Source organism: Echinops telfairi, unplaced genomic scaffold (genome assembly GCF_000313985.2).
Source record: "Echinops telfairi isolate 266 unplaced genomic scaffold, ASM31398v2 ScPeMD7_18;HRSCAF=68, whole genome shotgun sequence".
NCBI classification, from domain to species: domain Eukaryota; kingdom Metazoa; phylum Chordata; class Mammalia; order Afrosoricida; family Tenrecidae; genus Echinops; species Echinops telfairi.
Genome location: NW_022103915.1, coordinates 97,609,751 through 97,623,977, shown reverse-complemented (window position 1 = coordinate 97,623,977; position 14,227 = coordinate 97,609,751). Strand labels below are relative to the sequence as shown.

The following is a 14,227-nucleotide window of genomic DNA, read 5'->3' as shown; positions in this document are numbered from 1 at the left end:
TGAAGATTCCCCGAACAAGCTCTACACATTGGTTACCTACGTGCCTGTCACCACTTTCAAAAACCTACAGACAGTCAACGTGGATGAAAACTAGTGGCTGGTTATCTAATAAAGGTTTCAAACTGCCAAAAAAAGATAATGGAACTTTTCCACAAATTGTTTGGAAGTCCTCTTGGCTCTGATCTAAGGAGAACCCCAGCGGTGCGGTGGTTATGCATTGGGCTGCTAACCATAAGAACAGCAGTGTGAAACCACCGGTCAGTCGTCGTTCCGGGGGAGAAAGAGGAGGCTTTCTACTCCCGTACAGAGTTACAGTCTCGGAAACCCACAGGGGCAGTCCTACCGGTGTGGTTGGCTTGCCATGAGTCAGTATCACCTTGGGGGCGGTGAGTTTAGTTTGGGATGTGATCTTACTCCTTTCAAAATTCTACAGTGGGGCTATTTTCATTTTGTTGACTTCAAAGCTGAAGAAGAGCTGGTACGTGAACCCTGTTCTGGCTTGCAGGCCTACTATGTTCCTTAGCTGCCCATCCTCTTGTCGCTGACGGAACACTGGCTGCACTCTCGGGCCTGCCATATGGTTACTAGGTGCCCTAGCTTAGTTCCAACTCCTAGTGACTTTCCAGGCACCAGAAGGCAGCAGTGCGAGGTCCTGCACCCTCCTCCCCTTGGGGCTAGGGCCTGTGGACTTTCTCCTCCCTCAAAGGGGCTGCTCCTCTCCCAGGTTACCTGCCCGCCCCCCCCTCTTTACCTCACCGCTTGAGGAGCCTCCCCAGCTCACCCTCTCATCAGCTGGGCCCCTGGCCCTGCTTTTGCCTTCTTCGAAGTGCTGACCACACTGGGCACGGCCCGGGGATGCCGGTAAGAGCGGGACTGCCCTTTCCCCACCAGGTCTCCCAGGCTTCTCCCAGGTCTCCTCGGGCTGGCTGCCTGGCTGTTTTCTATCATGAATCCTCCGCCCTACCTTCTGAACACCCAGAGAGCCACCCTTCCCGGACAGGCTTCTGCCTCACACAGGTCCCAGGTTTCAAAGCGTTTACTGTGTTGTAGATGTTTTGGATCAGACTCCAGTTCCCCAATCTTTGTTATGGTCATGAGGACTTTCCGGTGCAGGGGATGTTCTAAACCTAATCTCGCTTCTAGGTTTTCTAAAAAGAGGAGCAGAGTAGACACAAAAAGACAAAGAGGAATGAGGGAGTGGGACCATACAGACGGCACACCTACAGTCCAGAATGGTGGCAGCTACCAGAAGCTGAAATAGACAAGGGAGGGCCTGCCTCCTCCTGGAACCACTTCCTGAATCTGGACCTCTAGCCTTCTGGAAGCAAACGCATATCTGTTCTCCGAAGCTACCTGCGTGTATCTGCTGCACCAGCACCTGGTCGCTGAGACCATCCAGCTGCCATGTGACCCTGGCCTCTGATGGAGTGAGGGCTCTGAGAGTGGGCACCCCTGGTCCACTAGCCCGTCTCTGTGTCCCCAGTGCCTGAGTGGGACACTTCCACAGAAGTGGCCAGGAATGTTTAGAGGGTGAACACTGCCTGGCCTGCTGCGCCGGCTGCTCACAGTGGTGCTGGGGTGACTGAGGTCCAGGGCTTGCCTTGTGCTCAGGAGGCCGGCTCCTAGATGGCCACAGTCCAATGTGCCCGGGGCGGTCAAAGAGGAAGTCGTAGGCCTGAGGTCTTTAGAGCAGGATCTGGAACCTAACCTGGTGGAGGTGGTCAGGAGCATATTGTAGGGACGACAACGAGGATGACGGCTTCCCCCTCCCCAGCCCTTGTCCTGACCTACGCGTGATGCAGATGGTTTGCTGTGCGGGGATGTGCATGGTGTGGGAGCAGAGTGGACTTCTGAGAAACCTGTTGGGGGCGGGGGCTGGAGTTGGCACTACGTTCCTCTCCCAAGATCCCTCCCACTTTGGGGGCAGCCTGAGGGTTGTCTGCTCAATGCCAGGCTTGCCAGATGGAGTGCCAGGCCACCAGGGTGGAAGAAGGCAGCCTAGAGCTGAGTGCCTGGAGGGTACCCCGAGGGAGTCAGGGTTGGGCAGCAGTGGCTGGGCCTGCCTTCTCCCCGCCCCCTGGCCCGGGATGCCCAGCCTATGTCCAGCCGACTGGAGCTTGTGCTGGAGTACCTTGACTCTGCTGAGCCAAGCCTGGCTTCCAGTCCTGTCTGCTGCACTGCTGAAGGGACTGCGGGGCCGGCTGGAGGCCTAGCTGCCGTAGCTGGTGTATGGGGCTCATGGCTCAGGAAGATTGGGTTCTGCCCAGAGGCCAAACAGAGAGGCTGGGCAGAGGAGGCAAGCTCTCCTCTTTCTCCAGGAGGATGGCCGGCTGGCACAGCAGTCTGGGGAGGAAGGCCCCTCATTATAAGGGTGAAACAAGGACCCGGTGAAAGAGGCTTCTGACCAACAATTCTCGAAGGTCTAGCATCCTTGTCTGTTGAGGGAGGATATGAGGCTCATGCCTGCAATATCAAGGTGTGGTATGGGGGTTAACTGGACAGCCAGTGCAACATGCCTAGTACAGAGCCTGGCATGAAGGAGAAACTTGTTTTTCTGTCCCTTCCAATCTCCGTGCTGCAGGGAACCTGTACTTTAGGAAGTATATTTATTGGGGTTTATAATGACCTCTTTAAGGAACACAAAGAGTCTAGCTCTATTTTAAAACTCCCGATCCTCAGAGACTCTCATTGCCTTATATAATAATAAATTGTTTCCTTTTTGTTAACTAAAGTTGCACGAAAAAGTTGGTCTCATGATGTAAACCACTGCTGTGCTTTTTAATAAGTGAACAGTACGGAGGGAAAAAAAAAAAAGAGAGCAATTGGACCAAAGCTGTTCTGTGGACAGCAGGACTTCAGATGACCCCACAACGGCAGGCAATGAGAGAAGCAACCAGGCTTCCGGCAGATAAAAGACCCTGCAGGCCAATCCCCAGGGGCCAAAGAGAAGCTGACGAAAGGCCTGGGGTTGTGTGTCTAAGGGGAGACATTGATTTCCCTTAAGATTCTGTATTCCACAGCTTTTGAGAACCCTCTGTGTGCCCGCCACTGTGCTTGCTCTGGGCTGGGTCTATTGGCCTCCCTGTTTAGGGCCCAGCCGGGCATCCATGGGTCAGGAGGGTGGGCAGTTGAGGTGGTGGTAAAAGTCCTGTTGCAGCTGCCCGTTGCCTTTGTGCACTGGACTTTGCCCGAGGAACCAGGCCCCTGGCTGAGGGTGTCGGTGTTTTCATGTGTGGGAAGCCCTCCCTCCCTGGGGAGTCAACCAGCCTTTCTTGATTTGCTTTCTACCCAGGGGCTGGCTCCAGCCTCCACCATTGGTTTGCTTCCACGGGGTGCCACCAGGAAGCACCTGGAATCCCTTTTCTATCTCTGGCATCCTCTGCCTGGATCTCCCCTTCCTTGACTGTGGCTGAGTTTGAAATCCCCTCTCCTCCATTCTAGCTGCTATGAAAGTGGCCCTTTCACTCAACTCTGCTGAGATAAAGACTCTTGCTGTCCTTGGTGCTCAGGAGACCCCGTGATAACCCAAGCGAAGTACTCCAGCTCTCACCTCCCAAGGCTGTGTTCCTGCCCACACCCTCAGTTCCTTAGACCTTTCTGGGATAAGTAACCTCCTGGGCTGCCTGCTTGGGCCTGCTGGCCTGTCAGCCAAGTGACTGGGGCAGGTGGAGGTGGGGGGGCGGGGCATGGAAAGTGGTGACACAGACCTTGCACAAAAGACCAACGTCACAGCAGCCAGAGCTTGACTGACAGGGCGCAAGGGACTGACAGAGTCCCTGTAAAGGTAAATGTACGAGTGTATCAACCATGTCCCCAAGCCTGCAGGCACATGGCCACATGGACTTCCATGTGAGCTGCAGAGTGGCTATGACGGATGGATGGGGCAGCAGGTCACTCCATTGGGGGTGGGGGTAGGAGGAGAGAGTAATTGAATAAACAACGAATGAAATATTTCAAGTATATGTGTGTGGTCTTATTCATTATGAATCCTTCCCCAGAACGTGCTGCTTGGCGGAGCAGGGCTTATTGGTGCTCTTGAACGCAGTGCAATCCAGAGAGCCCCAGGCCTGACTGCTGTGCAGGGTCTTCTCTGGGAGAGTGCAGTGAGGACCCCCAGGCGTCACTGACAGAGAGCAGGTGGTTCCGATGCCCAGAATGCCCTCTCGGGGCGGGACAAGTGAGCAGACTAGGCCAGGTTAACCCTTGGCAACATGACCAAGGCAGTAAATGATGGCCAAGCCCCTTCAAGAGATGCTCCTGGCCCTGAGGTCCTATCGTGTCACACCTCCTTCCCTGGTCTCCTTGACAGCTCCCTGCTCCAGGGAGCAGTCACTAGGTGTTTTGGCATCGCCTCACAGGAGGCCCTGTGCCTTTCCCCCTGCAAAGTGGCTAAATCTATCAGGCCCGTGTGTGAGCATCAGAGGGAGGAGGGCAACACCTCACCTGTGGGGCCTTCCCTCGGAAGTACAGAAGGCACCCTTCAACACAGTAGTCTAGAAACAATGTGTCCACTGCCACTTTTGCCTCGGAAAGAGGCCTTTTCTTTTCAGCCCAGACCACAGAGAGAGAGGCAAGGACATGTCAGGGAAGGGATTCTGGGGGCGGCAGCCACCCGACAGGACACAGAAACTACGCCATATTGCTACCTGGCTGGGCGTGGAGGAAAGGAAATGTGAAGCACAGGATCTGGCCCAAAATAGGAAGGTGTCCCTTCGGCCACACCAGCCCGGGGCCCCTTCAGAGGAGGAATGGCATGCAGGCCCGAGCTTCCAGGCCTGCCCTCCCCCGCAGCTCCCCTGAACGCAGAGCACTGAATGCCTGCGGCTGCCCGCAGACTCGGCTGGCCCACACGTGCACAGCTGGTGCCGAGCAGATTAAGGGGGTGATAGACCCATGGTGCCCAACAAAGGCAATCCCTGACTCGGTGGCGTGGTGACTACCGTCCCAAGACACCTGTCTTCAGCGACTGTGGTCCACGTTACATGCGCATCCTCGGCCACCCTGACACGCCCGTCCGGTCCGGAACTGAGGGTGCTGTGGGCTGGGGCTCCTGGGGACAGAGCCTGGAAGAGGGACTAGCGGGTGAGGGGGTGGGCAGCTCCGGAGACTGGAGGGGAGGGGGCCCACAGGCTGAGCAGAAAAGGTAGACAGAGTGGGTGGGGCAGGTCCCCCTGGCAGCGAGCGCAGTGACACGGACACTAGGGGGTGTCAGGGAGCGGGGAAACTGACCCGGCAGGATCAGGGCGTGGTGAGGGGGCGCACCGCGAGCGCAGAGGCCCGGGGAGGGGCTTTGGGTGGGGCTGGAGGATGAGTGGGGCGGCATATGGCGGCTATTGGGGCTACCTGGGGCTGGGGGCTGGAAGGGCTGCGAGCTTGGCGCTGCGAAGCAGTCTGCATTACCTGTCTGCGGAGCTGCCGTCTGGGACCGAGGACTCCCCGTCGGGCCGCTGCTCTCCTTCCGGACCCAGGTCGGGCGCCGGACCGCTGCTGCTGCTACTACCTGCGTCCATGCCCGGGGGCGGCGCCGCTGTCCGGGAGCTGGTGCTGAAGCCGCGGCGGCGGCGGCGGCGGGCTCTTGCGCATTCTCCAGCGCCAGGCGGGCCCGTCGGGGGCGGGGTGGAAGAGGAGCCCAGCCAATAGGCGCGCGGCCGGGGGCGGGGCCACAGACTCCCCGCCGCGCCGCCGCCCTGCACAGAGGCGCGCGGTCCTAGGAGCCCCTGTTGGTTCGGAGACCCCCTCCGCCTGGGGCAAAGCTGAGAGATGCTTCGGGCGGGCGGGCTGGAATCTCACTCGCCTCCCAGAAAGGAACTGGGTAGCGTGATCCCAGGCCTCACTTTTCCAGATCGCAGACTCCAGTCAGAAAGATGGGTCGGCTGTAGGTGGCCTATCCTCTCGGTTCGGTTCAGCGCTGGGGTTGGGCACCTCTTCATTTTGGGCCTTTCTTTACGCTCACCTGGGCCTGCGCCCCTTTAACACAGACCCTTCACTGTAGTTTTCAAATGCGGACTATGGGGGGAGGTGGAGAAGGAGAAGGAGACCATCAGAGGACCCCCAGCCCCTGCGCTCACTGCCCTTGTCCGGGAACAGCTGTGGAGTTGGGGCCAGGGCACAGTTGAGCAGAGCTGGCTGGAAGACTGTCCGAACCGGCACCCTCAATGTGAGTGCCCTGATTCTGACACGGGGAGCCGGTCCTGGTGGTGGGATTAGGATGAGCTTGTTCCACATGGCCGGCTGCGCGTGCAGCTAGGAGGCCTTCGCTGAAGGAATGGGGCTGGTGAGAGTCCGTTTGGAGTATTATGTGCCAGGCACGGGACCGCGGGGGTGAGAGTGGGGGGATCTTAGTGGTGTGGGCTCCGTGAGCCTGCCCTGTGTGGTTTGCAGTCCGCCTGGAGAGACAAAAGGCCATTCCGTAAGTAGGTGCTGTCTGGGCAGGGTGTGGTGAGGTCCACATGATGGTTGATGTGAGCTGCAGAGAAAGGGGACCGTGCTGAGGGAGGACCTTGCTTTTCCTCAGGGGCCTTGGAGATGGCTTCACGGAGCTTCAGGTGATGTGGAAACTAGGGTGGGCTTTGAAAGTGCGTGGTTAGGAGAAAGGGAAGGCATTCCGTTGGGAGGAGGAGGGGGCTGTGTAAAGTTAAGAGGTACACAAAGAAAGATGAGGTGATTTCGGGAAGGGTGAGAAATCCCTCTTGTGGGGTACCAGCCCACACAACCGAACAGGTCCAAGGGGCGGTTGTGTAATTGAGGGGTAAAAGTAAAGAGACAAGATAAGGCATGCAATTGCTCACCTCTTGGATGGCCATGATCTCAGCAGCCAAGTCCGTTTAGAGAGAGCTTATATACATTTCAGGGACATGCAAGTCCCCCTGAATACAGGTAACCATATATGTAACAGGAAGGGGCTGTACCATAGGCATACATGCAACAGGAAGGGGACAAGCTAGGGGTGTTCCCTCAATAGGAAGTGGAGGCATTGGGGGTACACATGTGACAAGATGGGGGGACTCTAAAGTCAAGATGGCAGCCTAACCTTGACCCTCCTTGAATTGGCTTGACCTTGTCTGTAGGCTCTCCTTCAGGGGAATAATCCACTATCCTTATCAGAAGGGAGTGAGCCCTACTTAAGGTAGGACAGACTATAGAGCAGTGGTTCTCAACCTGTGGGTCTCGACCCTTTGGGGGGGGTTGAATGACCCTTTCACAGGGGTCGCCTAAGACCATCAGAAATATGTTTTCTGATGGTCTTAGGAACGAAGACACTGCTCCTCTGTCTCCAGGAGGGTCCACCCACATGCAGATACGCCCACCTACGAATATTCAGCATGAAGACTGCTACCCATGCTACACCATGCTTCAAGACAAAATTTCATTTATTTGTCATTAGAAATAAATATTTCACAATATATAATTACATATTGTTTTTGTGATTAATCACTATGCTTGAATGATGTTCAATGTGTAACAATGAAAGTACATCCTACATATCAGATATTTACTTGATGATTCATAACAGTAGCAAAATGACAGTGATGAAGTAGCAACGAAAATAATTTTATGGTTGGGAGTCATCACAACATGAGGAACCGTATTAAAGGGTTGCAGCATTAGGAAGATTGAGAACCACTGCTCTAGAGTCGGATTGCTCTAGATGGCTGATAACCCTCAGGGAGATCACCCCTAAGCAGCTGACCTCCAAGTGCACACACAGTGACCACATATTAGTAAGCATCATCTTTTGTTTGGCATATAATATGGGGGACAATCCGGGGGACAACCTTTCTGTATCCCACACCCTCTGAACAGTAGGGAGCCAATGAAAGGTGCTGATGGGTAGAGAGAGCATCGGAATGCAACCTTTAAAGGCCCAGCAGAGCTGAGTGAATTGGATGGAATAAAAGTGACCAGGGTCCCGTGTGAGACCCTTTGATGGAAGAGGGTGGGACGTGCAAGGAAAGGACAGGGAGGGTGACATCCTCCAACAGATACAGTGACCCCACAGAGCTTCTGAGAAAGCTGGGCTGGGCCTGTTTCCACAGCTGAGGAACTGAGCAACCACCTGGGCCCCTGAGTGCTACGCTGGACAGGAAGGAAGATTGGCTCTTTTAAGAATAGGGCATGGCCTTCAGGAAGCTGTTTATTGGGAAGAGGAGGTTCCGGATCAGGTTCTGTAGTAGGTCAGGAGGGTAATCCACCCACTTCCTTATCTATGTCCTGTTTCTTTTGCTTCCTCAGTGACCCCCAGGACAGCACCTAGGGCCATGGCCAGAGAGGGAACCACAGTGACCAGGAGGGTGGCATCCATGGACACGGCGGGGAGGGAGGATGCCCTTTCCCTTGCTGGTGCTCAGAGGTTTGGCCAGGGTCATGCCCCCCACCATGGAAGAGCACCTATGGATTCAAATGAGCAATGTCCAAGTCAGAGGTCAGTGTCAATCTGAACCAGAAATCACTCCTCCCATTCCTCAGAGAGGACAAAAGACTAGTGGGCTCCAGCAGGGAGCTGTGGTGGAGGGCGGAGTGGCAGGGACCACATCCAACTACTTTTAGCCTTGGGCTTGGTGCCTTGCTGAAACCGGAACACTGAGCAGACAAGAGAGGCACCTAGATTTATTGGGCCTATGACTCTCACCCCCTGGACTTCCGGGTTACTCGTTGAGCTGCTAGCAGCAAGGTCAGCAGTTTGAAACCACCAGCCACTCTGAGGGAGAAAGTTGAGGCTTGCTACTCCTGTAAAGAGGTACTGTTAGGTAGCTAGCATAGGAACTGGGGCGTCCATTGCACACGCTCAGAGGTTTGAGTTTCTGGCGGAAGGGGTGGTACACCTAGGTGGGCATTACACCTGGATTGGCCTATCTAAGCCAGGTGAATTTGATTCAGCCAGTAAGGTCGACCAGTATTGTGGACCATGCCTCCAAATGGGGCCCCGGAAAAGGCCAGAGGTTTTCCTCTGGCGCTCTCTTTCCCAGCAACTACTACACAGTGCAGCACAGTCTGGCTGCGGTCCCGGCGGCCAGGCCACAGTCTCGCAACTGTGCCGCGGACTCTGTCTGGCTTGTGTTCCATTTACTGTAGGGCCTGAAACTGCTTCTATTCTCTGTAAACCCACTGGGATCACACACCAGGCTTCGGGGTGAATTCTTTCTCACTCGGAGCCAAGGACCCAGGTGTAACTCTCCCCTGAGAGCTCTAACAGTACAGTCTCAGAAACTCACAGGGGGGCACTTCTACCCTCTCCTATAGGGTCGCTGTGGGTTGACATTGGCACGATGCCCCCAAGGGGTTATTTTAAAGGCAGAGGCAGAATGATCACCCTCTTCCTTCCCTCACCCAGAAGCTCCTGTACTGCCATTCTTCAGATATTGCCACACTAGGACCTGTGGATGACTGTATATAGCTGTGAGAGTGCGGATGCAGTGAGGGGTGGGGGAAGATGCAAGAGCTGAGGGTGAGGAGGTGCCATGGTGTGTGTGTGTGTGTGTGTGTGTGTGTGTGTGTGTGTGTGTGTACACGTGCTGCATGCTGCATTTACATGCAAACAGCTCTCGATGACTGTGTACTTCTGCATGGGTGGGTGTGCCCAGGCCCGCCGTGTGTGCAGACACACACACAGCGGTGAGTGTGCATGGCTGTGCTTACAGGAGAATGGGAGTGTGTGGCGGCCCGTGCCCATTCCTGAGCAGTGCTAGACTCAAGAAACCAGGAAGAATGGAAGGGGCAGCCAAGGTTTTCTTGTCTGAGGCATTAATGACCTAGGAAAAAACCCCAAAGACACTTTTTTAATCTTGGGGGAACCATTCCTGAAGGTCTCCAGCCCAGAAAGGCTGTGTGGCTTCTTGACACGGGTCTCAGGAAGAGGAGGCAGCCCCTCGCCTCTTGTGCCAGGGCACTAGGGCCCTGGGGAAGCCGGGGTGGAGGTGGGCTTCCACCTTAGACCTTGGCTTCCTCCTCACACCTGGGCTGCCTCCTTGGGACAGGTGGGAGAGCCCGGTGAGGAAGAGGCTGACTTGTACTCCAGGGTGGAGGCCCTCCTACGAGCAGTCCTAGAAGCCCCTGCCCCCTTAGGACCCAGCCAGGCCTAGAAAGACACTCTCCACCCTGCCTGTATCTCTCTCGGTTCCTGTGGTGGGGGCTCTGAGCTGCCTGGGCAGGGGGAGGATCCCTGAGAGGAAGCAGGGTGGGGGACAGAGGCTCCCTGCTTGGCAGAGGGGGCCCAGAGGCTCCACAGTGTGGCTGAGGTTTGGGAACCAGCCAGTCACCAGTGAGGCTGTGGGGGTAGCTAGGAAGGCAGGAAGCACGGAACAGGCGGAGAAGCAGCAGGAGAGAGGCAGGGCTGCTGGGCCGGGAGGGGTAGGAGGGAAGGAGAGAGACAGATGGGAAAACAGAGCTGAGTAGGCCAAGGAGAGGCTGCAGCCGGCAGGGGTGGGGGAATGGTGGCGTCCCACCCCAGGGGCTGCCTGAACCTGCTCCTGGGCTTTCCTCCAGCACGGGTTGGTGGCTTCTCCCCAGAGGTCACGGCAGGGGAGGAAAGGGGGAAAGGACTAAGGAGAGTTCCTACCTGTGGGGAAGGAGGAAGTAGAAGCCATTGGGGTCGATTGGGTCTGCAGTGCGAAACCTGTTTCTCCCTGAGACTCCTTGGTGCCCACACCCCATCACAACCAGCTCTGAAGAGCAGTGCCTTCATTCAGTGCATACATATTCAAAGGCAGGTCCCAGTGTGCCAGAGAGCTGGCTGAATCCTTCAGGGGTGGAGGTGGGGGTAGAGGGGGTATTTTGTACCCTGCTCTGTCAGGTGTCTGCCCTCCTCACCCCCACTAAACTCCATGACACCGAAGAAGGCACTCCTCCCTGTCCAGGCAGGACCCCCGCACCGCACCCCTCAGCCTTCCCACCAGCCCCTGGAGCCCACTCCCTGATCTCAGCCCAACCTCTAATCAGTCCCTCAGAGTGGTTGGTTGGTTCTCGGCCACTGCTCATGCCTTCCAGCCACTTGGCTATCCCTCCAGCTCAGGCTGCTCTCCCTTTCTGCCGGAAGCCTGCTCAGACCCAGCTTAGAGAGGGTCCTCCGGCCTGGCTAGCTGCTGGTGCACTGGGCTCCTTCAGCACTCCCCAGGCCTGTGTGTTCTGATGCCTGCTTGGCAGGGCTTGCTGATTTGATGAGGTCCAGGGGCGGTGTTTGAGGATAGCCTGCGATGTGGCTGCCAGGAGCTGGGTTCTGGGTGTCAGACCATCCATGCCTCTGTGGCCTCACTGTGAGTGTGGCCTGTATGTAGGACGGGAGAAGGATCTGCCTGCTTTACTCTCTTTTTTAAATCGTTTTACAATATGATAATTTATAAATTAGCAAGGGTGCATGGGGGAGGGGGGCAGAGGAAGGGAGGGGGGGAGGAAAATGAGCTGATTCCTGGAACCCAAGAGGCAAGCGAATTTTGGGAATGATGAGAGCAACAAATGTATAGATGTGCTCTACACAATTGATCTATGTATTGTGATGAATTTTATGAGCCCCAATAAATTGATTTAAAAAAAACACACAAAAAAGAAATCGTTTTATTAGGGGCTCATACAACTCTTATCACAATCCATATACACATCAATTGTGTAAAGCGCATTTGTACATCATTCTCAAAACATTTTCTCTCCACTTAAACCCCCCACATCAGGTTCTCATTTTTCCCCTCCCTCCCCCCTCCCCCCTCCCTCATGAGCCCTTGATAATTTATAAATTATTATTTTGTCGTATCTTACCCTGTCTGACATCTCCCTTCACCCACTTTTCTGTTGTCCGACCCCCAGGGAGGAGGTCACATGTAGTTCCTTGTCATCGGTTCCCGCCTGCTTTACTCTTGATGTTGACGATTGGGTGAGATGAAAGGTATGTGAGCTTACCTTTTAAATTGTAAAGCGGTTGACAAAGTACAAGTGTAAAGACTTGGTTTCCCATTGGCTCTACTTTTACACACACACACACACACACACACACACACACACAATGCTAGTTGTCCCTGTCTTCACCATTCACCTGCTCCAGGTCTTCCACCTCCCGCCTATGATGCTCCCTGACTGTCAATAAGGACCCAGGAGCACCTGCGTTGACCAGATAGTTTAGTGCATTGTCATCAAAATCTCGGTCTCTTCTCCCATAGCCTCTCCAACGGACCCAAGGAACCAGAGTGCTCCAGCCGGCCTAGCTTGGAAGCCAGTGTGGAGCTGGCGCCTGGTAGGTCTGGGTGTTGAATGGACACAGCTGGTTCATCGGATCTGCTGACAGGTGGGTAGTCTCAAACACCAGACAACATCTGTCCTGAACCACACTCAGACACCTGACACCAGATTCACCCCCAGGTCCACAGTGCTACATCAACTCACTCGCCCTTGGAAGGCTGCAAGATGAGGCTAGCCTTGGCAGCCGGGACCTCAGCAGCCCCATCTGGTGGCAGCAGGGCTGCCCCAGTGACTGGCCCCAGCGGGTCAGAGCCCAAGCCTTCCGTTCCCTCCCAATCCTGGCAGGAGGACCAGAAACAGGCAGCCAGGTCTCCTGAAGTCTTTCCACCCTCTTGGGGGCAATGACCCCGTAGGGTCTCCTGGGTTCTCAGAGCACCACCCCCCACTCCCACCCCCCCACCGACCCTTCTCAGCCTGGGCACACTGACCGCCTAGGCCTCCCTCTCCTGTCTCTGAACAAGTTGTAGGGACGGGGCACCTTGACTGCAGGTGGTGGCATGCTTGCGGCTGGCATGCAATTCGCCCTGAGTAGGCACATGGCACACAGTCTGTTCATTCCCCCTGGACCCACAAATCAGGATGAAATTGTTGACATCCGGGCTTTCTGTGATGCCCACGGCTGGTGAACATACAGACACAATGTTCACACACACACACACACACACACACACCCCTAATGCTCCTTGTAAGGGTCTCTAGAGCTACCCCTTTTTCTTGGCTTCCACTTGTGCCACACTGTGCAGCTGTGGCCACCTCTGAGCTATGCCCACAGCCCTACCCTGAAGTGGGGGTGAGGCGGAAAGAGCCCCATGGGGCTGGACTTGAGGGAAGGCGTGGCCAACAAAAAACTTAAACCAGGCCGGGTCCTGGTGAGGAGAAGGAGCAGGAGCCACACGCCACCTGGGGCTGGGAGGGTTCCCGGTGCAGGTCTGGGATTGAGAGCTGGTTCTCTACCCCCGCCCCCGCCAAACACACAAGTTCAGGGTAGAGTGTCTGAGTGGCTGGAGCCAGCGGCTGTGGAAAGGACCTACTGCAGTACTCCAGGCTCTGCTCAGCCTCTCCGCCTGGGCGCAGCAGAGGCTGTACATTCAATGATGACTCCCAGACAGAGCAGAGGCACCTGGCTGCCAGGAGCAGGGGTGGGGTACAGCACCCAGACACGTTATGTTCTACAGGGACACAGTACTCACAGTACCACAGTCACACAAGGGCACAGGCTCAACACGCATGCATACATACCTACTCAGCAAGAACACAACCTCTCAGACACAGAACACCCCAGCCCCACCCATGTGGCAGAGACCCTCCTGTCCCCTGCCTGTAGGAAGCAGGGCCAGGTCTTTGCCTCTGATGCAGAGCAGGGGCCAAAGGACTTCCTGCTCCGTGCACAGGGATGTTTGAGCCGGGTTGGTGACGGGGCCCAGGGCCACGGACAGAGGTTGTTGGGGGATAGGCTGGGCAGGTGAGTACTCTGTGGAGCAAAGACTAGCTGAACACAGGATGTGCGTGGGGGGGGGGAGGTAAGAGCGATGGATGATGGGGGTAGGGTGTAGACTAGATTTGCTGGGTAATGAGGTACCATAACCCAGCGGTTCTCAGCCGTCCTCATGCCGCAGCCCTTTCATGCAGTCCCTTCTGTCGTGGCCTCCAACCATAAAATGATTGTCGTTGCTACTTCATCCCTGTCATTTTGCTACTGTGATGACTCGGGCGACCCTGTGAAAGGGTCCTTCGACCCCCAACGGAGTTGCGCCCCACAGGTTGAGAACGGCTGCCATGAAACCAAGAAGGGGTGGGGGTGGCGGAGGGAGGGGGAGGAGCCTCAGCAGGCCTGTGGAGCATGGGGCCCAACTCTCTGGGCCATGGGGCTGTCAGTGTCTGCTGGTGACCTTCGGCCACGGTGCAAGCAGCTCCGCTGCCTGCGAGCTTCCAGTTTACCCAGCCTGAGCAAACCCACTGCTGAGTCCTCTGACCCCACAAGGCAGAGAGGGCTGCCCCCCCCCCC

General features: G+C 56.0%; 2 protein-coding genes across 2 annotated transcripts in view; one reads left to right on the top strand and one right to left on the bottom strand.

Moving 5' to 3' along the window:
- Positions 1-5,510, bottom strand: part of DISP2 (dispatched RND transporter family member 2) — a 17,088-nt gene extending 11,578 nt beyond the window's left edge. Inside the window, exon 1 of the mRNA XM_030885050.2 lies at positions 5,401-5,510. Coding sequence (XP_030740910.1) covers positions 5,401-5,510 — 110 coding nt within the window. The remainder of the gene's footprint in view (positions 1-5,400) is intronic.
- Positions 5,511-5,846: 336 nt separating this feature from the next.
- CCDC9B (coiled-coil domain containing 9B) overlaps positions 5,847-14,227 on the top strand; it is a 27,925-nt gene continuing 19,544 nt past the window's right edge. The window contains exons 1-4 of the mRNA XM_045287852.1: positions 5,847-6,157; positions 8,233-8,422; positions 11,794-11,872; positions 12,144-12,268. The gene's annotated coding sequence lies outside the window, so the exon portion shown is untranslated. The remainder of the gene's footprint in view (positions 6,158-8,232; positions 8,423-11,793; positions 11,873-12,143; positions 12,269-14,227) is intronic.